At 26.7% G+C, this 26,661-nt stretch overlaps 2 protein-coding genes across 3 annotated transcripts in view; both read right to left on the reverse strand.

Annotated features, from left to right (window-relative positions):
- Positions 1-290: 290 nt before the first annotated feature.
- LOC127289039 (uncharacterized) lies at positions 291-5,265 on the reverse strand. 2 transcript variants are annotated; one of them, XM_051316793.1, is made up of 5 exons: positions 5,060-5,265; positions 4,756-4,874; positions 4,344-4,448; positions 4,123-4,212; positions 291-511 (listed from the first exon to the last, which is right to left on the reverse strand). In XM_051316793.1, the coding sequence occupies exons 1-4, from the start codon at positions 5,145-5,147 to the stop codon at positions 4,129-4,131; spliced, it is 396 nt and encodes a 131-aa protein (XP_051172750.1). In that variant the 5' UTR covers positions 5,148-5,265; the 3' UTR covers positions 291-511; positions 4,123-4,128. The 2 variants fall into 2 exon arrangements, with proteins under 2 accessions (XP_051172750.1, XP_051172749.1); XM_051316792.1 differs by having other exon boundaries at positions 4,756-4,889.
- Positions 5,266-5,707: 442 nt separating this feature from the next.
- Positions 5,708-26,661, reverse strand: part of LOC127289040 (PTB domain-containing engulfment adapter protein 1-like) — a 31,731-nt gene continuing 10,777 nt past the window's right edge. The window contains exons 2-9 of the mRNA XM_051316794.1: positions 15,767-15,874; positions 14,488-14,555; positions 11,052-11,234; positions 10,327-10,653; positions 9,970-10,217; positions 9,678-9,892; positions 9,380-9,600; positions 5,708-6,777 (exon numbers count right to left, since the gene is read on the reverse strand). Of these exons, the coding sequence (XP_051172751.1) occupies positions 6,703-6,777; positions 9,380-9,600; positions 9,678-9,892; positions 9,970-10,217; positions 10,327-10,653; positions 11,052-11,234; positions 14,488-14,555; positions 15,767-15,836 (1,407 nt within the window). The 5' untranslated portion in view covers positions 15,837-15,874 and the 3' untranslated portion in view covers positions 5,708-6,702. The remainder of the gene's footprint in view (positions 6,778-9,379; positions 9,601-9,677; positions 9,893-9,969; positions 10,218-10,326; positions 10,654-11,051; positions 11,235-14,487; positions 14,556-15,766; positions 15,875-26,661) is intronic.

Genomic DNA, 26,661 nt, shown 5'->3' on the forward strand with positions numbered 1-26,661 from the left:
TTTAAAAATTTATTAATTATTAATTTATTTTTTATTAATTATTATTATTATTTATTATATTATTATATATAATTAATATTATAATAATTGATTAAAATTAAAATTCATTTAAAATTTTAATTAAAAATAATAATAATTATTGCTTAAACAAATATGAAATTTATTATAGTAAAAAGTTATCTTCAATTTAAATATAACTATTTAATTTTTTTTAATTTTATTATAAACCTTTTTATATATTTATTTATATATTTTTTTATATTTTATATTCAATATATTTTACATTTACATTTTTAAATTTATATTTTTTTATTTTTATATTTAAATTTATATTTTTATATACATATTTTTATATTTATGTTTTTATATTTATATTTTTATATTTATGTTTTTATATTTGTATTTTTATATTCATATTTTTCCATAATTATATATTTTTACAGAATTACATTCGACTATGAAGAAATACCAAATCGGATGAATATTTTCAACAATCAAGATCCTTCTTCTTCTGCAAAAAAAAAAAAAATAATTAAATATTCAAAATCTGGTCTTATTTTAATTGCATTAATAATATTTCGTTAATATACGCAAATAACTGTAATGAACAATACCGATTTTTTTATTACTCCCTTAAGATCAGTTGATTTTATATCAATTTTCAAAGTAATAAATATTTTAAGTAACATTTTTTATGATGAAAACTTGTTAACAGAAAATGATCAATTTAAACCAATTCCAATTGTAAATAGTTTCTACGAATATTCAGATAGAAAAAACAATAGTAAAAATGCAATTATTGCTCTCGGTAGGAAACTATTAAATAATACTGACTTTTATGGATCTAGAGAAAATGAAACTATTCAATTTGAATATGTTGATGCAATGTTTGATAATTTTATTCTAACCGTAGTATTTTCGAAATTTTTCAATACATTTGGTTATTTAGCAGCAATAGTGAATTCAATAAATAATTTAACATTACCGTTTGTAAAGAGAAAAATTATGAATGGACTAACTGAACAAATTTATTTGAATCAAGATTTTACAATTTCTAAACTAAGCGAAATGTCCGTTAAAAAAATAACGGAAAAATTTTTATTTCCCTTATTTCCTGATGTGGAAGAAGAAGAAGAAGAAGAAGAAGAAATATTGAAAATAGTTGATGTTGATTATATTTATGCTCAAGCTGGTTTAATGTTTGTTCGAAGTGCACAAGTAAAGGAAAATATTTCATTTTATGAATATATAACAATTGCACAAAGCATTCAACAAGGAGTATTTCTGAATCAATTAAATCAAACTGCATTGAAGATTTTTCAACTTCCTGCACTTTTATACTATACAGACAAAAATAGAGATTTAGGAAGAATTGATATTCTTTTGAGTGACAACGAATTTTGGAATAAAGTTTACAATTATCTTTTCTCCAATTTAGATGCAGTGAAACAAAATATTAGCGATATACAAAAAAGAAATCCAGTTTATAATTTCGAGAAAGCGATATTTGGTTATAAAAATCGTACAGAATATGCAGAGTACATTATTAGACGTATGTGTCCATTGGCTGATGAATCGGAATACGAAACAGAAGTTGAAAAATACAAATACAATAATGATGATTACTATTGCAAGACAGATGGTTTTCAAATGCCAGACATTAATAAATTATTTGCAGATCAAAATCAATTTATTGCCAATCTTTATTCTTACGTGGAGAAAAAATATCTCGAAGAAATATTTAGCGATGAATTAATAAAATTTATCCAACAGAAAAATGTGATTATACATCCACTTGAAATTAAAAGAAAAGGAAAATGTGATTTCAGATGTCGTGCACTGACACCACAATTGAGAAGTGACACTACTCTATTTCAAATTTCAGTTAATGGTTCAGATCCATATCTTTATGCTCTGATACATACGGATGATACAAGGAGTTTACATAATGCTGAAAGCAATCAGGATTTATTTATGGAGAAAATAGGTTTACATAAAAAGACAAAATTCACTGTTTCATCGTCTAAAGAACCGCTTAAATATCATTATGAAAATTTTGACAAGCTGCTGACAAATTTAGTTGAACCAAGAAGATTGGCATTTTTGAATTATTTAGAATTGGGTTATGAATCGACGACAAGAGAATTAATTATGGGATTTTTAAAATTTTTTATTCCATTCTATACATGTGTTGAGGCAACAAAAAAAGAAACAGCTGTAATTGCAGCTTGCGCTTGTATTATTGATTCGTTGATATTAATTCCATTTGTTGGTCAACTGGGTAGTACGGGATTAAAATTTTTCAATGCAGGTTTAAAACCACTTTTGACTAATTTTCATTTTGGTCTGAAATCATTTACAATTGGTCAATTTATTGGTGTAACATTAAAAAATTTTGCCCTACAAACGAGTGAAACTTTTTCTCAATTAATTACCAAAGAATTATTCCGTGACTTTGGAGTATCGATTCTTCGTACTTTAGATCCGGGAATTGAATTATCATACAAATTGGGAAAATCTGCTATTAAATCACTAAGTAAATTTTTTAGTCTAATTAAACAAAAAATAAAATTATTACCAAATGTACTAAAAGTGAAACAATGGGTAAATTTGAAAATTGGTACCTATCGTGGTTATACAAAATTTGTTGATACTTTAACAGGTAACGATGGTTATGGTGTAAAATATTTTCACTATAGAGAAAAACACGTTGAATTAAGAAGTGTACGTGGCTATAAAAATAAAGTACCAGTTGTTTTGGTAAATAAAAAAAATTTTTATCAAATGATAAATCTTGAGACCGGAGAATTAAGAAGCAAAAAATGGATGCTAAATGTCGATGGCGTGTTGGCTCCTGCACCAAAATCATTGAGAGTTCTTTTGAATATTATTAAAATCGAAGGTCTCAGTGGTAGAGGATTGATAGCTGATAATGCAAAAAGAGCAAAAAATTACCTATCTCTATTGGAAGAAAGAGAAAATTGTATTGAAATTATAAAAACATTTATGGACGAAGAAGAGGCAAGGGAAATTGTACGTCATTATATATTTGATGATGAAAGAAGAAGTTATTTGGATTTTGCCAATGAATGGAAATTAACAAATTGTCAACCCGATTGGAGTTATCGTTATAGAATAGAAAATGTTCAACTTTATGAAACATTGAGATACAATCAATTTGTTGAATCGAAATTAACGGAAAATATTGCAATTCAACGTGTTAGGGATTTATACGGTGATTATTATATGAATAGTATTAGTTTTACAGATCCAAGTTTATTATTTCAGTATTATAGTAAAAGAATGTTGTACAGTTGTGTTTCATTTGAAGATTTGTATTCTTTTGCAAATTTCATCACCAATAGATTTTCATACATTAATTTATATTCAACTGAATCGTTATTAATTCGAAAAGCAATTTATCGAATTGCACTTCGACAAATTGATCATAGTGGAATTGTAACGCCTTTAACATTTTATAAATTAGAATCAAAAAGTTCGGAACATTTTACAAAACTTTTGCAAGGTAAAACATTGGATATAATGGAATTTACTGTTTTTAATTATGATTTGCCTAGTGCCACTGATTTTTATTCAAATGAAATGAATTATAATAATGTTAATACAAAAATTTTGTTTCAAGCAACAATTAATGATCCATTTTTAGTGATAAATCCCAAAAATTTATTACCAAGGGATAAGAATGAAATTTTAATTTTACCTGCCATTCGATTTGACATAGAATCAATTGAGCCTAAAATAATATCGGGAAATTATGTAATGTTGGTAAAATTGAATAGTCAAAAAATTAGTAAATCAAAATGGATGGCATGTATTATGAATAATATTAAATTATTGGAAGATTATGAAACTCAATTTTTAACTGATGCTTTAAAAAATGAAGTTGCTGATGAAAAATTACCAAATCTAATGCTTAATTAAAATATTTTATAAATATCAATGTAATTATTGAAAACTTAATTTTTTAAATTAATTTTGTAACAAGTAGTTTGGAAATTTTTTTTTGTTTTGTTCTGTATTCAAAACTGAATTCTAGAGATCTGAAAGAGGCAAATTTTTAATTTTTACAATTTTTTTTTTTTACAAAAAAATTAAACTTACAAATTATTAATCGTCTTTGTTCAAAGGACAAATTTCATCAAATGTTGGATTTATATTATAGGAACAAATTTGTGGATAATCGTCGTTATTCTGAAAAAAATTATGTAAAATAGATATATTTTTAATATATAAATAATATGTTTTAATAAATATATATAAAAAATTATATGCAAAAGAAAAAAATTAAAAATACACAAATTTTAAAATTGAAAATTTATTACCTCATCATAATAGTTTTCAATTTCCAATGCAATTAAACTTCTTTCGTCATTTTTGTTGGCAATTTTCTCAACATCAACATTATTATCAATCGATTCTTCATTATTCTTTTTGTAAAGAAAAAATTGTTTAATATCTTTCTTATTAAAAAAAAAATAATTAATAAATATATTTACAATTCGTAAAAAATATTTTTTTTTTAACCTTCGAAAATTTTTAGGCAAATTATTTATTTTTTTTTCTTAATTTTTTTGAGAAAGAAAAATATTTTCGAAAATTTTCTAATTAAGTAAAATATTTATTTTTGATTTCCACTTTTCGGAGCGTTGTAGAAATTTTTAATTTAAAATTAATTTAATTAAATTTTAAAAAAAATTTTAATTTTTAATTAAAAAAATTTTTTTTTTAACTCACATAGAATGGATTCATACATTTTCCAATATTATTTATTTCATTAGTAAATCTGCGTCCAGAATCTTCATAATTACACTTACTTTTTGTCTCGATGAAAGAAAGTGAATTTTTATAATCATCTGTCAATTGAATTTCTAAATAATAAAAAAAATTTCTAAATAATTTCTAAATAATGCAATATTTAAAAAAAAATGATTCCCAAATTTATAATATAAAAAAATGAAAAATATATAAAAATGATAAAATGTAAAACAAATGTAAAAGATTATAAATTCTAAAATTTATAATATGAATGTTTGGTTACCTTGTAAATTTTCTGTTTGTGCAAAAGATATATTTTTGGTCGTGACCAATAGGAAAATGTGAAGAAAACTTAAAAATTTTATGAGCATTTTTAACCAATGAAAATAATTAATTTTTTTTGACGAGAAAAAGAAACAAAAATTTGAAAGTTTTCAAAATTAAATAAAAAAAAATGTACGACAAAAAAATGCCAAAATGACAAATGAATGTCATTTGTTAATTGATTCTCCGAATAACTGCAATTTAAAATTTATTTATTTATTTATTTAATCATTATTTATAGTGAAAATTTATTATTTATTATAATTTTCACTTTTTTAAAAATATTTATTAGAATTATTATTTTGACGAATTTTTATAAATTAATTAACGATTAAATATGGAAAGAAAATGGTTTATAAAAAATTTGAATTTAAGAAGACTGAAAGTTAAAAAAAAAATTGAAAAAAATCAAAAAAAATTTAGGAATTCTAAAAAAAATTTTTAATTTTTTTTATAATTGAAAAATAATTTACAGACATGTAACAAAAAATTGGAATGTTAATGAAGCAAAATAAATAATAATAATAATAATTAATATATTGAAATTTAATCGAATAAAATTATATTTAAAAATTAAATAGTAACTGTAATAAGAAAACATGAGAAATAATAATAATGCGATATATTCTTAAAGAAAAGGCTTAAACAATACAACAACAATAGTATAATATATATATGTACATAATTTACTTTCTTGCATCGCAGTAACATTTCAGATCTTAAATTTAATTTAAAGAAACAAAAAAAAGAGAAGAAACTTTTTTTCTTTCTTTCTATAAAAATCTCTATAAATCTAAATCATTTATAATCGGACCGTTGGCGAAATTTCTCACAATTAGCTAGTTATTTTTTTTTATTCTTATAAAAGAGCAATTGATAATAAAAAAAAAAATAATAATAATAAACAGTTGAAGGATCGCAATAAAAATAGGTGAAATTGTTTTCTCCCATTCCTGAGAAAATTTCAATCGATCACTTTGTTAGAAAGTTACAATATATCTTTTTTTTTCTCTTTCATAATATCAGGAGAATGGGAAAACTATGTATTTATATTCTAATAATTATTCTAAATCTACATCAGTTAGTTTTATGTCCGTTTAATCTATTTGATGGCGTTTTTTTTTTCATTTAATTTTTTTTTTAACAATTTGCCCAAGAAAAAGACTTGATTTTTATCTCTTTAAAAAGGCGCATAAAAAAAATTCTCACTTATTTTTCAATCATTTTGACAAATTCCAAATTAATGGAAAATTCATTTGTCAATAACTGGTGTCTTTATGTTGTATATATAAATATATATTCTATTTAGAAAATTTTCGCATAAATTTCATTTTTCGTCAAGTAATTAAAAAAAAAATTGATATATTTAAATATACATATAAATTGAATTTATAAAAGATAGAAGAAAAAATATTGATTATTATTCATTGAGTGATTTATATATATATATAAATATCGAAGACTCATATAAATATGATTAAATGTATAATAAATTGACTAATTTTGGTTTCAGGCCTTGCGATTGGTCCCATTTGTCTGTGACGCGCTAATTTTTCTTATTTGAGTTGGTATGGGGAGAATAAATTTCTTCATTTTTTTTTATTAATTTCTCAATGGATCGAGACTTTCCAGGGAAAAATCGTCAGTGTCGATGGAGAGGCCTCTGCTGAATCCATCCTTAAAAAATTTAATTTTTCAATTAGACAAAAAGAACAAAATTTATTATTCATATTTTTTGAAAAAGTAACTTAAAAAATTTCTAAACAGTAAAAGCACTTTCACAACTAGTTGGCTGCCTGCCTGCCTGCAGGTTACCATGGCAACGTACGAGTGTGAGTAAGACAGAAAATTTGAATATTCAAATTTTTAAATTTTCTGTCGCACTCACTCTCATGCGTTGCCATGGTAATCTGCAGGCAGCCAAGAAGGTGTGAGAGTGCCTTAATTTTTTAGATTTTACTATTTTTAATATTCTTTAAACATTCGAATTTTAATTTTTTAAAGTACCCAAAGAAAATTTAAACTACGGCCCTAACTCTGTGAGCTTAACTGTCATGGCAGCAACCTAACCTTAATTCAGTTTAGTTATCGAACTATCAATTTTGATGTTAGTGGCGATTATTTGCTTTTATAATAACTGTAGAATTAGTAATATAGATAGATAGATGTAAGTTCATTTATTTAACAGTTTGTAATGTTTATTAACAAGATTTAGCAGCAGAACTATCGTTTGTGTCTATTATTTTATATTTATAGAAAATAGTCGTCTTCACGTACTCATCTTATGGTTGGTTTACATTGTACCCACTCACCATTTGTCATAATTCTCGTCAACTACCGCACCCTGCTCTAGTGAAAAAATTGTAACTTTATAGTAACTTTTAATTTAAAAAGAAAAGTCACTAAATTTTTACTAGAGCAGAGTGCGGTGGTTGACGAGAATTATGACAAATGGCGAGTGGGGACAATGACAACCACCCGGCGGGGCTTTTCACTAAAAGACTTCCTAAAACCAAGATGTAAGGAGAAAAAGAGATATTGTTGGTTTCCATTGTCCCCATTCGCCATTTGTCATAATTCTCGTCAACTACCGCACCTTGCTCTAGTGAAAATTTAGTGACTTTATTATTAAAATTAAAAATTACTATAAAGTTACTAAATTTTTACTAGAGCAGGGTGCGGTAGTTAACGAGAATTATGAGAAATGGCGAGTGGGGGACAATGGAAACGAACCATATGGAAAGCAAAGCTTTAAGTAAAGACATTTATGGTGCTTCAAACGTTTCTAGTGTCAGTAACGCAAGAAGTTTGATTCCGTCCTGGTAGGAAGACTTTCATTAAAAAGTATTGGAATTATTCAATTTCAAACAATTCTTTCTTTGTCCAATTTTTTTAATTACCTATGAAGGTATGGAAAAAATAAAATTTCAAATCCACAGCTGTACTTTAAACATAACCACGATTTCAACTTAATTAAAAAAAAAATTTTGTAGACGATGAGAACAGAAATAGATTTAAATTAATAAGAAATTTCTCCCAGTTTGGGAATTAAAGTTATATGGACAAAAAGAGAATTCAAAAACGATTTAATTGTTAAGTTGATATGATAATGGGATGAAATTTTCTAATATTTTTTAATCCAAGTCTTCTTATCAGGGGTTGGTTTCTATTGTCCCCACTTGTCATTTGTCATAATTCTCATCAACTACCGCACCCTGCTCCAGTAAAACTTTAGTAATTTTTACTTTTTACAATAGTCACTAAATTTTCACTAGAGCAAGGTGCTGTAGTTGACGAGAATTATGACAAATGGCGAGTGGGGACAATGACAACCATCCGGCGGGGCTTTTCACTAAAGGACTTCCTAAAACCAAGATGTAAGGTAAGGAGAAAAATAGATATGGTTGGTTTCTATTGTCCCCACTTGTCATTTGTCATAATTCTTATCAACTACCGCACCCTGTTCCAGTTAAACTTTAGTAATTTTTACTTTTAACAATAAAGTCACTAAATTTTCACTAGAGCAGGGTGCGGTAGTTGACGAGAATTTATGACAAATGGCGAGTGGGGACAATGGAAACCAACCGTCTTCAGAGGATCGAAGAAGAGATCGCCAAGATGGTAAAGTCTTGCAAAGTCCAGATGAATTTCAACATGATTATTAAGAACGGACTTAAGACTCTTTAGAATTTTGTCAGTGAGTTGAAAACAAAAGCACGCCCTAGCAGATAATGGAGGTAGTAACATTTGGGCTATAGGATATTAACCGAGAAGAGCAAGAGGCAAAAAAGAGCCAAGAGGAGGTACCTATTGTCAAAAAAAATTGCGATGGTGACGGTAGCACCGAATCCTAAGCAAACCAGTAAGAAGAAAATGATCAGTGGATCTACAACGGGAATTGCGTAATCGATTTGAAATACCTAATAAAAAGAGGTTAGATTGGGTCGATTGTACCTGGCCTTTCGGCTTACCAACGGCATGACTCCTATGGACTGTAGTCCTCGTTAAACTTTTTTTTCAGTAATTCGCAAATTGATTCGTGACTCTCACTGTATATCGACGTTCAAACATTCGTTCAAAGTTCATCGTACTATAGCACTGACTCTCACTTTAATTTAAAGCAGTCGTTTTTTTAATTTTAGATAGAACACTATGGACCTTCGACTTAGGGTAGTTCTTTTTCCAGTCCCTAGGAACTATGCAGGTTCTTGCCCGAGTTGTTATACCTTAACTCACACGTCAATAGTTTCAAAGAAATCTGAAAATAATAATTAAATACCTTCATTTCCAAGAGTTTCTTATCCAAAAGACCAATAGCATTTTCTAATTCCTGTTGACTTGGTCCCGAACTCGATGTGATGCTACCAAATTCTCCCATTTCGAAGGGATCCTTAAAATCGTTTTTATCAAAAGGCGCAGGATTAAATGGAACGCTTCCAAATAAATCCTCCTTCGCTCCATTCTGTCGTCTCGAATCCTTCGATTTCGGTGGAGGAGCCACTAAAAAAAAAAAAAATAATGAACATCTATAATTTTTGTTGATAAAAAAAAGCTGTTATATATTTTCTTTTACTCACAAAGAGGAGTGGAATTCAATCCATTCGATTGTGAAAAGAAATTCGATCCCGACGATGATTGGCCATTTAAAAGAGAATTATTATTTGATTGATGATTTGGCGAACCATTGCTTGGATTTTCAAAAGCTCTTGGATTAAAGTCTTCCTCAAATTCATCCATTAAAAGACCTTCTAATTTTGTACCAACTGCTGGTGTTGGTGTTGTAGAATTTTTTCTGTAAATAAATAAAAAATTTAATTTTAATTTAAAAAACAAAAAAATAATAAAGTAAAATTAATTTCCATCTCTTACGCAATAAAATCATCGTCAAAAGATTTCTCAAAACTCCTCGGTGGAACTGGAGGCGGTTGTTGAGCACCATTTCCATTTGTATCATTACTAGAATTGAGAATAAATTTCCCTGGATTTCCATTGACTCGTGAAATATCTGTTAATGAATTTGTTGTCGTTGACGCTGTGGTTGTTGATACAGCGGGCATTTCCGGAATATATAAAATATCAGGAATATTATGTTGCGAGAGATACGACGAAATATCCGCCTGCAATTTTTTTTTAATATAGTTAATACATATTTACAATAAGATGGAAAAAAAAATTCCTTAGGCATTAATTTTGTTTTATCTTTAAAGAGAATGAAAAAAAATTTACCGATCCCTTGATGGCTGCGATGTCTTGCAATCGTTGTCGGAAAAAATTATTTTCCCTCTCGAGTCGCTTAATTTCTTGTTGTAAAAGAATAGTGCGTCTTTGGGCTTCAATATCCTTGCCGGAAGTTTCTAAAAATCGTTTATACGCCTGATCGAATGCTTGACCAATCGTCAACGTTATTTCCTCCGAGAGTTTATCACTTACAAAAACAAAACACATGTGCCTCTCTGCGTCTTCCTCTTTTGCGATAAATGTGAAAAATCTTTTTTCTCCCTTATCGTCTGCGCAATAGGAAATCCGATGTAACGGATACTGGTGCAAAATTCGCTGTATTCAAATAAATTCAGAATTATTTTTTTTATTTTACTTTTCTTATTTTATTTAATTTTTTTTTGTATTTTAAAATTATTACAAAATTAAACAATAAATAAAATAAAAATATAAGGATATACTAATTTTTAATTCAAAAGGAAATTAAGAGATTTGAAAGTAGAAAAAGAAAAATTACCGACACAGAAATCTACCTTACCGACTGATGGCAAAACAGATCTTTTGGAAAACGAAAACACAAAAAATTACCGACACAGAAATCCACCTTACCGACTGACGGTTCGAAAAAGGGAAATAATTTTATTGCAATTTTTTTGTAATTAGAACATTAAAAAAAACAAACTTAATATTAATTAGGTTTAGTGAAAATAGTGAAATACGTTATTATAACAAACCTTTGGAGAAGTTTTTGTTTTTGGTTCTTGAATGGCAACTCCATCTATGCTAATTGTGAGTTCAACTTTCGGTGTTTTTGTCCCTTCACTCTTTCTGATTTGCTGATTAAATTTAAGTTTGCAAATGGCGTCCTTAACGACCTCAATACCCTTGGGCTGATCAACTTCCGTACTGCCCAAGTACTGCAAGTGATAGAATTAAAAAAATTATTTTCTATAATTAATTTCCTGAAAATAGCAACGCAAAATACTAACGTTGTTATATATAAAATAATTTAAACTTTTGCCAATAATCTAGACTAAACAAAAAAACAAAATTCAAAATGTCTGATCCAATATGGTGGATTTTTTTAAAAACTTAATCGTTTTCATTTGAAATTTAGTGCTTTGAATTTTTTTTAAATTAAAAAAAATTTAATTTTTTGTATTTAAATTCAATTTTTTTCAATTCAATGAAAGTACAATTCGAGTGCGTTGGGAAAAAATATTAAAATACATTTAATTAATTTCTCGATGATATTTAAAAATAACTTCTTTTTTTTTTGATAGGAAATCAATATAATAGGAGATGAAAGCCGTTAAATCGAGTTTGTCCTCGTGACACTCCGGGTCAATAGTCAAGGTGATATCCAAGAGAAAAGTCGTCGCAATCGCGTTTCTAGGGCAGGGAACGCGACTGGCTTTCTGCCAGGAATAGTATTTTTGCTATTACTCTTAACTGTAAAAGGGATTCGTTCTCTACGCGCAGAATAGAACAAAGATTATTATAATAACTATTTATTGTTTTTTATTATTAAAAAAAAAATTCCAATAAACTAACCTTATAATGTAGTTCTTTTTAATTATAAAATCTTTTCATAAAAAAACAAATTATAGATTATTGTATTTTGAATACTATTAATTTCCAATTAATTTTTTTCTATTATAAATAAAAAAAAGTATTATTTATATCAGTGATAAGTTACCTGAATTGTTTTAAATCAGAGAATATAGAAATTTTCAGGGAAAAAAATTTATAAACGATAAATTTAACCTTTAAACTGCTATAACGGTCTGGCAGACCGCTATCTAAATTTCTTTTGGTTATTTTTTTTAAGTTTACTCAGTATTGTAATATATCCTATATAAAAAGAAAGAAAAAATTAAAAAGATCTAAAAATATTGAAGAAACAGCAGAAGAACGGTCTGGCCGAACGAGACAAGCACTAACGTGACTTTTTTAGCACCTGGCAGTTAAAAGATTAAAAAAATATAACAAAATCAATGGAATCAAATAAAATTTCTTTCTATATTTATATTATTTTATATATATATATATATCTGTATTTTATTATTATCGTCTAGTCGATTATTTTAATTAAATTAATTTTGTTTTAAATTCATATTTGCAATAGGAAAAATAAAATGAAATTTTTTGTAAAATTTTTGAAGAACATATTTATTCGATTGTGTATAGTTTTATTTTTGGAGTTCGATGAACTGAAGAGAGAGTATATATTATAGGTTGGTATCGTGCTCAAGCACCTGGCATACGAATGAACAATCCCCGCGGCATCAAGACGTGTGCCATTCGCGATATCAGTCAGTCTGGTCTGGACCGAGAAAATATACACGGAGAAATGAATGGCGAGACCTGTGACTGTATTTGATACATACCTATACAGACATTATGCAATAATATATTTGATGATATATAAAAATAATAAATTTCAAAGAATATTACACGCTTTTGAAAAATATTTCTATATTATTATTATTATTATTATTATTATTATTATTATTATTATTATTATTATTATTATTATTATTATTATTGCTATTATTATTATTAATTTATTTAAACGTATTTTAATTAATTTTATTTGCCTATCTATGTTTATTGTTTACTTCAGATAATTAGAAATACTTTAAGATAATTCAGAATACTTTAGATAATTCAATATACTTCAAATACTTTAAGATAATTCAATGTACTTCAGATAATTTAAAATACTTTAAGATAATCAGTTTAAAATACTTCGAGATAATTTATATAGTACGTCAGATAATTCAAAATACTTTGAGATAATTCTTAGTATTTAAAATTATTCAAAATACTTGGAGATAATTCTTAGTATTTAAGATTATTCAAAATACTTGGAGATAATTCTTAGTACTTCAGATAATTCAAAATACTTCGAGATAATACAAAGTACTTCAGATAATTAAAAATACTTCGATATAATACCAAATACTTCAGATAATTAAAAATACTTTAAGATAATTAAAATTACTTCAAATAATTAAAAATATTTTAATCTAATTCAAAGTATTTCAGATAATTAAGAATACTTTAAAATAATCAGTTTAAAATACACTTCGTGATAATTCATAGTACTTCAGATAATTTAATATATTTTAAGATAAACTTCAGTATTCCAAGATACTTTAGATAGTTAGGAAAACTTCAGATAATTTAAATTACTATAAATAATTAAAAATACTTTAAGATAATTCAATATGTACTTCAGATAATTTAAAATACTTTAAGATAATCAGTTTAAAATACTTCGAGATAATTTAAAGTACTTCAAATAATTCAAAATACTTCAAGATAATTCTTAGTACTTCAGATACATCAAAATACTTTGAGATAATTTAAAATATTTTAAGATAATCTTTAGTATTCTAAGGTACTTCTGATAATTCAAATTTTAAGATAATCTTCAGTACTCCAGGGTATTTTAGATTATTCAGAAAACTTCAGATAATACAAATTACTTCGAATAATTAAAAATACTTTAAGATAATTTAAATACAATTCAGATAATTAAAATACTTTAAGATAATCAGTTTAAAGTACTTCGAGATAATTAACAATACTTTAGATAATTCAGAATAATCCTCAGTATTCCAAGGTACTTAAGATAAGTTTTGAAAAACTTTAGGTAATTAAAAATAAATTCCAGATAATTAAAAATAAATTTCAGATAATTAAAAATAAATTTCAGATAATTAAATATTAATTCCAGATAATTGAAAATAAATTCCAGATAATTTAAAATAAATTCTAGATAATTCACAGTACTTCAGATAATTCAAAATACTTCAAGATAATTCAGGATATTTTAAAAGTACTTTCAGTACTCCAAAGTAAAAAAAAATTCCAGATAATTGAAAAATAAATTCCAGATAATTTAGGATAATTCAAAATAATTCACAGTACTTAAATTTTTTTTAATTTAAATAAAAATTTGTCCATTGAATTGAAAAAAAAAATATTGTGTTAAAAAAACATTTACATATTCAATATAAAGTATTAAGTAATAAAATAGAGAGAAATTCAAGGGGATCTTGTTTTCCCATTAAAAATAATAAAAAAAAAAAAATTAAAAATAGATTATTGGCAACGGTAGTAATTGTTATTTATAATAAATTAACATAAATTACTTAATACCTTGACTAGATAGGCGATGTGGCCTTTTTGAAGCGCATCCGGTGGGTGTATCCAGTTTCTACCCGAAGCTGCAACAAAAATTACACGCACATCATGACGGACCTGCTAATATGTTCACCTGGTAACGGTCTGAAAATCTTCCTACTTGATCTAATCTTTCCGGTTATTTATATAGTAGAGGAGAACTGGCTAATGCGTATCTTAAATATTTTCTCGATTAAAAAAAAAATAAATAAATAAAAATCAATATTGTCACAGAAATCAATATTCAAACAAATATAAATAGTTTAAATATTATTTAAAATTTGGGTTCATATTTAAAATTTTTTTTTTTTAAATTAAAAAAAAATTAAAATAAAAAATAAAATTAGTTTAGAAAATAAAAAACTTAAATTTTGTCGGTAAACAAATTTTTGCGAAAAATTATTTAAACAATTTTTTATAATTAAATAAAAAAATTAAATAAAAAATTAAAAGAAAATTAAAATAAAATTTTGAAAAACTAACATTGAATTCGTAATCAGCGACCCGAAAACCCCCGAGTAACAAGTTTTAAGCAAATTTCGTGGATTTTTAAATTTTTTCGGTCGCCATATTGGATCCGCCATTTTGAATTTTTAAAAACTGACTTCAGATTCGTAATCAGCTACCCCAAAAACCCCCGAGCAACAAGTTTCAAGCGAATTGCATTAGATTTTCAAAAAGTCGTCCGCCATATTGGATCCGCCATTTTGAATTTTTAAAAACTGACTTCAGATTCGTAATCAGCGACCCCAAAAACCCCCGAGTAACGAGTTTCAAGCGAATCCAAGCAAGTTTTAAAAAATTGGCCGCCATATTGGATCCGCCATTTTGAATTTTTAAAAACAGACTTTAGATTCGTAATCAGCGACCCCAAAAACCTCCGAGTACAAAATATCGGTTCCCTTTTTACCTAAATTTTCGGTAATGAATTTTTTTTCCAAAATAATGAGTTTTTTGACAATTATTTATTTAAAATTGTTTATAATTTTGCGTAAATATTGTTACATTTATTTTCGTTTCATTCAATAATATGTTCTCATTCACTTTAAAAGAAATTAATAAATATTGCTTAAAAAACTTAAAATACAGTATGAAAAGTTGTAAATAAAATAGGTGGTAATCTGGGTTACCACTGTGCCGCAAAGGGTTAAATAAAATAGGTAATTTTAACTTACTTTCATAAATCGTTTATGTCAGATTAAATAAAAAATATTTTAATTTTAAATAAATTTTTTATTTAACAAAAGTTACTTACTTCCATTTTTGTTTGATCCATTTTTATTATTAGTTGAATTAGCCCATTTTAGTAGAGTGGAATTCCTCATGTTTTCAGTCTCGATTTAAATTCGACCTTAAATTATATCTGTAACAAAAATAAAATCAAAAGTTAAATTAAAAATTAATTTAAAACAATATAATAAAAAAATAAATGTTAAAAAATATATATTAAAAAATAATTTTTTATATAATTTTTTTAAAAATTTTAAACTTTTCTTTAATAATATAGAGAATTAACTATTAGAGAACTATTAATTTTGTTAAAAATAACTAAAACAAACAAAATTGTTTATTAATTTTTTATTGTTACAAATTTATTATTTAGTATGGAGGATGGAGGACTTGGAGGATTGATATATTCCTATATATGTATTAAATTTATTATTTGTTTATTAATTAAAAAGTTATAATTAATTTAATTTATTAAATATTTATTGTTATTTATTTAATAAATATACTTTTTTTATTAATTTATTTACAATTTATTATTTATAAATTTATTGATTTTTTATTAATTAAAAAATTGTAATAAACAATTAATAAATTAAGTAATAAATTTTAAATTCTTAAAAAAAAAAATTTTTTCTCCCATTTTTGTAGTGTAGAATTTTATTATCTTTAAGCTTTAAAAAAATTTACCTAATTCGGCCCCGTTAGAAAATATAATTTCGTTCAAAGAAAATTTTTTTTTAAAACTATAAAAAATAATTGTAAAAAAAAAATTAATAAAATTAAAATAATAATGAAATAATCTCGCAATAATTTATTGATATCAAGTGGAGGAGAAAAAAAAAAGACACGCGCTTAAGAGCAGAGTGCACATGCGCAGGGGCGTGCGACAGTCACGCTCCTTAGCTCGCGTTGAGAAATCAACGTGAGAATGTAAGCAATGCGCTCGGATTGCGATTAATCGTAACAATTTTGTGCAACTATAAGAAGTATATAGACGAGTGATTCGTGCGACAAGAGATTGAGCGGTATTCGTTACACGACCCACTTCTTTCTTAACTGCATAAATTTTTATCTTAATATTATTCTATCTTCAAGTCAAGAAAGAAAAAAAAAATAATAATAATAATCACAATTGCACCGTTTTCATAATCGACATATGGCAATTATTGTATAAATTGCCTCACGTCATCTGCGTGTATATGACTTCATGGAACATAAACTGTATATTATATGCAAAGTCACTTAAAATGGAACCATCAATGATAAATAGTTAAATAAAAGAATTTTTTATATTAATATTAAATAGCAATTTTAATAAAGTTAGAAAAAAATGTAGTTGAGACAAATCCAATGCATCGTCACACGATGAATAATATTTATTTATAGGCCCAGGGCCCTATTTCGATTGGCGCCGTCCCTGCGGAACGCTTGGTTCGGCCGCCGAAGCGTTCGAAGTTAAAAATCAAAAGGAAAAACATAAATAATAAAATTTTTTACAGAAAAATGCCGAAAGGAAAAACATAAATAATAAAAATTTTTATAGAAAAATACCGAAAGGAAAAACACAAATAATAAAATATTTTTACAGAAAAATAAATACTTAGTGATTAATTTTTTTTTTAATTTTTCTATTACAATAAATATATGGAAACAAATGTTTATTTGTATCACTTTGAGTTCAATGAAAGTAAAAACTAAATTTTAGGTTATGTTAGATAAATTGAATTTAAAATTTTGCTAACTTTTTTTTAATAAATCAAAAATTAATGAAAATTTAATTTCTTTTTGTTTATCTAACGCTACCATGCGAATTAAGTTGCATTCACGTAAAAGCAACTGAATGTTCAAAGCAGATTGTTAACACAGTTGAAGCTGTCAGCCTTGGTTACGAAGGCTAAATCCTTTCGCGTTTCATCATCCCATATGACATTATCCGCGTTTGGGCACCTTTCTTATTTTACACACAGAATTCTCATTTCAAATATGGCGCCTTTTAAATAAATTAATTGCATTATAAATAAAGATTCACTGTCGAATTAAAAAAATATTTCTAACCTCAAAAAAAAATTATCTATTTTTAATTTACTGTTTTATATTTCTAAGAATCGAACAAACATTTCGAATATTTGAATTATGAAAAATTACATTATTGGATGAAGATTATTTAGATGAATGAAGATTAAAGAAATATTTATACTGAAAAAACAATTTAGGTTATGTTAAAATTAATAAAATATTTAATTTTAAATAGGGAAAAAAAATTTCCTGACATTTCTGTATTCCCTGGAGGCAAAAAAAATTTTTTTTTTTATAATAAGACTGCAAAGAACGATGTGCCATTTGAAATAAGTACTTGAGCGTTGAAAGGTAGAGGTTTAAGGTTTAATGCCCGACTTCCTATTCCTCCCACGTAAACGGCAAAGAGGTCGCTTTACTTATCGTACTGTTGCCTCGATTGCATTATATGTGTTGTGAGTACCCGACGGTCCCAGTCACGTGTCAGCAAACGACCTCCGAGTGGATCTCAGATGAATCTTTTCTTGTTGCTAACGCTTTTATTATATATGCACAGCAAATATTATCAATTATATTAGAGGCTTCATTGCAATAAAAGAATAATTTTTTTTTTACAACAAAATTTACAGTAAACGAATTGAAAATAAATTTTTAAACTGATAGAAAAAATTCAGATTAAAATTAAAACTTATATGAAATATAATTAATTATTTTAATCAAAGAATTCGATAAACAAGTGTGAAATTAGTTTGCCTTTAAATGACCAAAGACTGGTTCGGCAGCGGTAAAAGGGAGGGGATGAGTTCCTAGAATTAAAGGGGATATCACAACGGAAATATAATTTTTTCTCAACTGCGAAGTAAAATCTTTTTCTTTCATTCTTTATTAAAATTTTTTTTATATTATCAATTATATTAGAGGTTTCATTGCGATAAAAAAATTTTTTGCATAAAATTTACAGTAAATGAAGTAAAAATAAATTTTGAACTAATAGAAAAATTCCAGACAATTAAAATTAAATCTTATATGAAATATGATTAATTATATGAATCATATAATTAATTAATATAACTATTAATATAATATTAATAATTAAAAAAATTTAATAATTAATATAATATTAATAATTAATTATTTATTTGAATCAAATAATTTGATAAACAAGTGTGAAATTTGTACGCGTTTAAATGACCAAAGACTGCTTCGGCAACGGTTAAAGGGAGGGGATGAATTCCCGGAATTAAAGGTGACTTCACAATGGAAACATAATGTTTTGCAACTGCGCAGTAAAATCTTTTTCTTTTACTTTTTTCTTTGGAGTTTTTTTTACGTTTCTGGTTTATTAAATCTAATTATAATTTTTTTTAAATTCAATATAAAAATTAAAATTAAAAATTGTAATTTTATAAAAAATTTCAACTAAAAAAAAAATTAAATCGTCGTATTCTACAGAAATATACTTATAAAGTTATCTATTCTAGTGGGAAATTATACCTAATGATCAATTGCATTGTTCTAAGTGAAATCATTTCTGAGGCGCGTACAGGTGTTAATTTAATAGCTATACGCAAGCCGAGGCAAATGCTCTAAATTCTTTAAGACTTATTCTATATGTAAACCGACACATAAGCATTAAAAGTTTCTAATTATTATTTTTATTTCTTGATACAATATTTTATTTTTGAAAAATTTGTTTAAAAAAACTTATTTAAAAAATTATTTAAAAAATTGATTTATGTATTATTTTAAACTTATTTAAAAAAATTAATTAAATTAGTTTCAATAAAAATAAAATATAAAAAATATTAAGTGTATATTAAATTTATTTAAACAATTAATTAAATTTCTATATGTAGTTAAAATTAAAGTATAAAATGAAAAAAAAGAAGAATGCATTGTGAATATTTTATAACCTCACATATAAGCTGAAGATTTACGTGCACAAAATACTTTCGACTTGCAGAGAATAATTCTTCGAGCGGGAAATTCAATTTCATTTACCACAAACTTTCTTTCTAAATAGAAGCAATTTTCTAGTTCCTGTTTAGTACACATGTAACTTTATAAGTTGCATTATTGACATCAGCGGAAAGAATTTTTGTTTTGTAATAACACAAAAAAAAAAAATTTATAAAATCTCAAATAATTCGAAAAAAATTACATAACTAGAAATCTTTTTCAGAAATTTTTTTTTACAAGATAAAATTATATAAATAAATAAAATTAAAATAATAAAAATTGTATGGAAATTTTGCAATAAAAAAAATTTCAAAATTATAAACTATTTAATGAGGAAAATAATTATCAATGTTTGAATAATTTTGAAACATTTACAAAATCAATTTACTCGTTAAATTAAAAAAATAAAAATATTGCGTAGTGTATTACTCTTATCAAACATATACGATTTAAAAACAAAAACATAAATTGAAATAAAATATTTAATAATATTCATAAATATATATTTTATGATCTTTGTGATTTTGCCTACTGCGTGCTGCTGTCGACACGTGAAGAAAGAAGGCGCGAGTTGTGCTTTCTTGGAAGTTTAATTGCATAAAAGGCACGTAACGACCGGCATCCGTGACGATATCGATAACAGGATGATGCAAAGATGCAAAGAAAAAAAAATCACATATAGCAATGAAAAACAATAGTTTCGTGTCTACAAATGTAATTACAAAAAAAAAGTGAAGAAAAACCAAAATTTTCCAAAACATCCTCAAATTACATCATAAAAATTCTAATAAGATAAAATCACAAAAAAATGATTATTTTTTTAAAAAAAATTTTAAAAATGTTTAAACAAAAAAATTTATTTCCCTGTAGGAAAAAAAATAACAATAGATTAATTAAAAGGAATAAAAATTTTCATAATTTATAATTATGTGAGTCACATAAAATATGAATATGAGAAGAGAATATAATAATGGAAAATTAAAAGGAAATTTTTTTTTCTAATGAGAAGAATTCTTATTTCAAATGTGTGAGAAGAAGAAAACCGCCGTGAGAAAGGAGATAAACGTCAATAGCGCACTAACATATAAAACACGATTGTCATGCGTGTTAAACTCATGTGAATATACATCATATGCCAAGCGTTAGTATACAAAGCAACTCTCTGTTTTTTTTACATTCCTTGCGAGGCACAGATCTTGTAATTCTTTTTTTGAATTATCGATATAGTCAAATGTATAAGATTACCATTATTTTATTAATTTAAAAATAATTTTAATAAATCAACAATTTTATAAAATTCAAATTTATTTAAAATTATAAATAAATTTGTTTTCTCATAATTGATAAAATATTACTATGAATTTACCATATTTCTACGAAACCCTATTTTTTTGCATGCGATAATAGCGCAAAACACTTCTGCGCATATGTAGATTGCTTAAATCACTTCTGCGCATATGTAGGTTGCTTAAATCACTTCTGCGCATATGTACATTGCGCAAAACACTTCTGCGCAGATGTAGACTACGTAAATTACTTCTGCGCATATGTACATTGCGCAAAACACTTCTGCGCAGATGTAGACTGCGTAAATCACTTCTGCGCATATGTAGATTGAGCAAAATACTTCTGCGCATATGAGAATTGCGTACATCACTTCTGCGCATATGTACATTGCGCAAAATACTTCTGCGCATATGAAAATTGCGTACATCACTTCTGCGCATATGTACATTGCGCAAAACACTTCTGCGCATAACGAAAATTACATATCTTGAATCTAATAATTGTTTTATTCCCTAGAAAAAAATCTCTCTGTCTTGAAATCCATAAAAAAAAATTTTTTCTACTTCCAATTAACATATATAAAAATTATTATTAATAAATGAACCAATGGAAAAATTCATAAATTATATATATGACGTGTTTCGATTTATTTGAAAAGTCTCTGTTTCAGTGTTTAAATTTACTGTGGTAATTATTTAACAATATCCTATGTAGATAAAAAAAAACATTTCCCTCCTTTTTGACTATATAACAATCTTGATATCTGCCCAATTACAAGTCTAATTTACCTAAAGAGTGTTTTCCTCACTGAATAATAATTTACTGTTTCCTCTTGACCTCACTTTTTACAGTCCACACAGCTACAAATTATACGAACGTCGCTAAATGCATCTGTTAACGATATGCACGCGGAACAAATGAGTGATTTAATGTGAAGATTGATGATGATGATGAAAAAAATCTACACTCTTGTCTCAAAGATTTATTAATCATGACGATTGTTTAGTTAATTTTTTTAACTGATACATATCTTTTTGTAATACGAATCTTTTTATGAGAAAAAAAAATGTGAAGAATATGGCGATATTTATGAGAGAATGGAATCCTGTCAGCGGATCATTTTTTATTTTTTATTCTGTTGGAACTGTTTTGGGTTTTGTAGCCCAGAGCCGGAACTGTAGGTAATTAGGAGACTTTGGTGTCTGTCCGTGATTTATCATTGAAATAGATTTTTACGGTAACCGATATCGTGGTAATCGTTATAAGGAATAATAATATAATAATAATCGTTATAGAAACATGCTTTCTAATATATGCGGATGGTAGGTGTATCGAATTTTCTGGTGTAGAGTAAAACCAGAAAAATGGAGAATTAGAAATAAGAAAGACTTGGAAGAAAATGAAATGCTTCAAGCGTTTCAAGTGTCAGTAGCGGAAGAAGTTTGATTCCGTCAGACCTAGACAATGAGACAATCGAAGAAGAACGCGCGAAGTTATAGGCAGAAGGAAGCTGAGCGTCTTCAGAGAATCGAAGAGGAAATCGCCACGATGGTAAAGTCTTGCGAAGTCTAGAAGAATGTCAACATGAGTATTAAGGACGGACTTAAGACTCTTCAGGATCTTATCCGTGAGGCGAAGACAAAACACACCCTAGCAGATAATGGAGATAGCAACCTTAGTGGCGCTGTAGACAAAGCGGAAGTAATTCGCAAATTGATTCGTGATTCTCACTGTATAACGTCATTCAAACATTCGTTCAACAGTTATCGTACTAAAGTACTGATTCTTCTTGGATCTGGAGACCTGAAAATCTATTACAGAATTTAATTTCAACAGGTCTTCTTTTAAGTTTAGATAGAACACTACGGACCCTCGACTTAGGGTGGGTTTTTTCCGCGCCCTAGGAACTATGCAGGTTCTTGTCTGAGTTGTTATACCGCAACTAACACGTCGACAGTGTCAAAGAAGTCTGATCAGTTTCTTCTCCATTATCTTGCTCTAGGCTATGAGAGCTTTTAACCACTGCCACCACAAGTCCAACACCAAATGACCAGGCAGGAGTCTTTCCTTGCTCAAGCAATGAAAGCTTCCCCAGGTCGGCCTCAGGATTACATTCCATAGAAGAACTAAGACTCAGGTACGAGTACCAGTTTGAGGATTCTATCTAGGCCTCGAACCTGACTGCTCCTTCCTGCTTATTACTCGCCTTTTACGACACGCAGAGAGCAAGGCTGGGATTATTCGTCCACCGATGTCCACACAGCCCAAGTGGTTCTACAATGGTGATCCGAGTCGCAACAGAAACAACGTATGTCGATGTACTAAGCAAACTTCGAAGGATCAAAAACGAAGGAGACTCCAATCAGGAGGCATTCACTGCTTAGGTTACTAAAGCAGTTGAGTAGACAAGGCCTACAAGAAAGGGAGATCTCCTGATCAAAATCGGAGGAAACTCCAATAAGGAAGCATTCACCGCTGAAGTCACCAAAGCAGTTAAAATCATGGGGAAGGTGCAGACCGTGGATCAACAGGTCACACTTGAGATTCGCGACTTGGATTACCTTATCCAGAAAGAAAGGAATTAACAGTTGTTGGCTTCTAAAGCCAGGGAGCAGGAAGGTGACGGCCCTAGGACGTTAAGGAGATTTACATTAAGCTGGAGAAATTAGAAGCAAAAAGAGAGTTGTGGGAGCAAGACATACAAAAAAGAAGACCTGATTAAAATCGAAGACGACTCCAGGTTCTCACTACAAAAGTCTCCAAAGCGGTTGGAAGCTTTGTTAAAGTAAATCGAAAAGTCACACTTGAAATCCGCGAATTGGTATACCTAAGAAGAAGAGGTTCAGTAAATTTTGTAAGATATGCTCCTAAAGCTGGAGATCAGGAAGGTTTTAGTATTCGATTTTTGGTTTGCCTTACCCAGGAAGGGGAGGTCCGTCAATTATTGAAAGAAATATTTTCTGTTGTTGTTATTTGCCGCTGAAGGTTTTTGAAATAAATAAATTGTTACTTTTTTCCATATCGGAGGTGGTTTTAATTTTTGTAAACTATTTTATATTATAATTCACAACTTGTCTAATGTCGTTGTTCCAATTGACCGACATAAACCAGTTTTGGTACATTTTTGAAAAAAATTCTATATGGCAAAATTTTCAACTGTTCGTTCACTATTGTTTCTATGAATTATTATTTACGTAAAATTCAAGAAAATAAATATCAATTTATCAAAAAAACGAATCGAAAAAATAAATTATTTGTGTTCTAAAAAAGTGTTAAAAAAATTAAAATGATTGAAAGTACCGTTCAGATGCGCGTGTGTGAATTTCAGTGCGAGCACATGAAAATTCTCTTTCTTATCGTTTCGATCATATTCTCACGAATCATGTTCAGTTACCCGTTTATTTTCGTATGGCAATATAAGTATTATACGCATAAACGCGTAGGAATGCGAACCACGAGAACAATAAATACAATGACTGCACAAATAATACCAAGGAATTAACATAAAATTTTAGTTCACTTTAACATTTATTTCTAATATAGTAATTTTCCATTTTAGTTCACTCAGATAAATTTAAATAATATTGTATTCAATAAAAATGAAAGAGTGTGATATTTCTTTTATTATATTTCATACAATATGTATATAATTTATAGAGAACAATAATTTGCATTATAATAATTATTAGCATGTATGTGACGAGAGAATCGCTGAATGAAAGGCGCGCTTTATATTTATAAGGAAAAAAAATAATTCTTTTATGGATGACTGGCAATGGTTTTGCAGTGAAACGCTTCCGGTAATGTTACGTGATTAAGTATGTGTTATATACGTTACCGAATCAAGTTAGAAACCATGAATTTGGTTTACGTGCAAGCAACAAAATAATAATGATAATAATAATACTCTGTAACAATGACGGGAAGAATAGAATACCATATGTGACTTGGATTATTTCTCGGCGAAGCTCGTTGTTAATGTCTCTCGCGAGAAAGGAAGTGTCATTAAAGTCGTTTTTTCTTTGCATAAGTTTCAAGAATTGAGTAAGATGAATGTATAATTTTTTTTTTGTAAAATTTATTTATTGGAATGCTTTTGTATAAAATATATTTTTTATATATGAAATCCCTGACACTGTCAACTGTATTCTTCATTAAAAATTTGTATTGTAACTTTCAAAATAGTAAAATACTTTATAGAACATTCGGGAGTCTTTCTGTAACTTTATGGAATCTTTTAGTTTTATTGAACCTTCATGGAAACTTTATGAAATATTTTAGAATCTTTCTAGAACTTACTGGAAATATATACAATTTTCTGGAATCTTTATACAATTTTTTTGGAAACTTTATGGAATCTTCTGGAAACGTTCTAAAATGTTTTAGAAACTTTGTGAAATCGTTTGGAATTTTTCTAAAATTTTATATGGAATCTTCTGAAAAGTTTCTTTTAACTTTATACAATATTCGCAAATCTATCTAAAACTTTCCAGAAATTTTATGTCATTTTTTAAAATTTTCTGTAAACTTTATGAAATTTTTTAGAATTTTTTTAATGAAACTTTATGGAATCTTTCTAAAACATTCAAGAAACTTTATGGAATTTTTCTAAAATTTTCTAAAAATTTTATGAATTTTTAAATCTTTCCAGAACATTCAAAAAAAACTTTATGATATTGTTTTTAAACTTTCTGCGTAAACTTTATCAAATCTTTTGGAATTTTTCAAAATTTTTTTACAAATTTATATCTTTTGGAATTTTTTTAAAAAAAACTTTTTAGTAACTTAATAAAAATCTTCAGGAATTTTTCCAAAAAAATTTCTAAAAACTTTATGGAATCTTTTGTAATTTGTTTCTAAAACTTTCTAGAAACTTTATGGAATCTTGTTTTTTTTTTGTAAAGTTTTATAACTAAATTAAAATTTTTTAAATTCTCACAAAAAAAAATAATATTCTCACAATATTACTTGTCTAGACAGTATATTATATTTTCAATTGTATAATAAAATTAGAAAAAAAAATATTATTTGTTATTATTATATATATATATATATATATATTTATAGCAATGAATTGACATTAATCATGGGATGTAATAATTTAACGATGTGTTGCATAATATTCAAGGTAAAGTATTATAACCACACCTGCATCATGTCATATAATCCAATTGATAGCCAGTCAATTAGTAACACTTGTAATTCAAACTTTACGATCAATTGTCGACTTTTTGAAGGTTACTAATCTTCCTATAGGTGCAGTTTTGATTGAAAAACAAATAAAAAAAAAAAAAAAGATTTCTTTTGTAAAAAAGAAAAAAAGATTTTTTTTTCGAAACAATTTTTCGTTCCTTATAACTTTTCACTAGCGCAAAAATTGAAATTTTTGCTAAATAATTCTCTTTAGAGAATGAAAAAAATTTTCATGCAGATTTTTATTTTAATAATTTTTTACGCTTTTGTAAATGGAAGTATTTCTTTGGAGTTTTCTATTAGTTAAAAAAAAATTTTATTTTCTTAATTATATAATTTTAGTGAACCCGTGTAAAATTGAAAATAAATTAAAATTTGGTTAAATTTTTACATATATACTTCAAAAAAATTTAATTACCGTTAACAGGGGCTATTATACCCAAAAAACGCTAATTTACTGAGTGT

Source organism: Leptopilina boulardi, unplaced genomic scaffold, assembly GCF_019393585.1.
Source record: "Leptopilina boulardi isolate dan_hultmark-lab unplaced genomic scaffold, ZJU_Lbou_2.1 LbouV2_399, whole genome shotgun sequence".
Lineage (NCBI taxonomy): Eukaryota > Metazoa > Arthropoda > Insecta > Hymenoptera > Figitidae > Leptopilina > Leptopilina boulardi.

Excerpts from the sequence above, each read along its gene's own strand:
- LOC127289039 (XM_051316792.1), bottom strand. The coding sequence starts at position 5,147 with ATGCTCATAAAATTTTTAAGTTTTCTTCACATTTTCCTATTGGTCACG. Across the intron at positions 4,449-4,755 it reads AATGTATGAATCCATTCTAT|AATAATGAAGAATCGATTGA; the intron begins GTGAGTTAAAAA and ends CTTTACAAAAAG. Across the intron at positions 4,213-4,343 it reads TTGAAAACTATTATGATGAG|AATAACGACGATTATCCACA; the intron begins GTAATAAATTTT and ends AATTTTTTTCAG.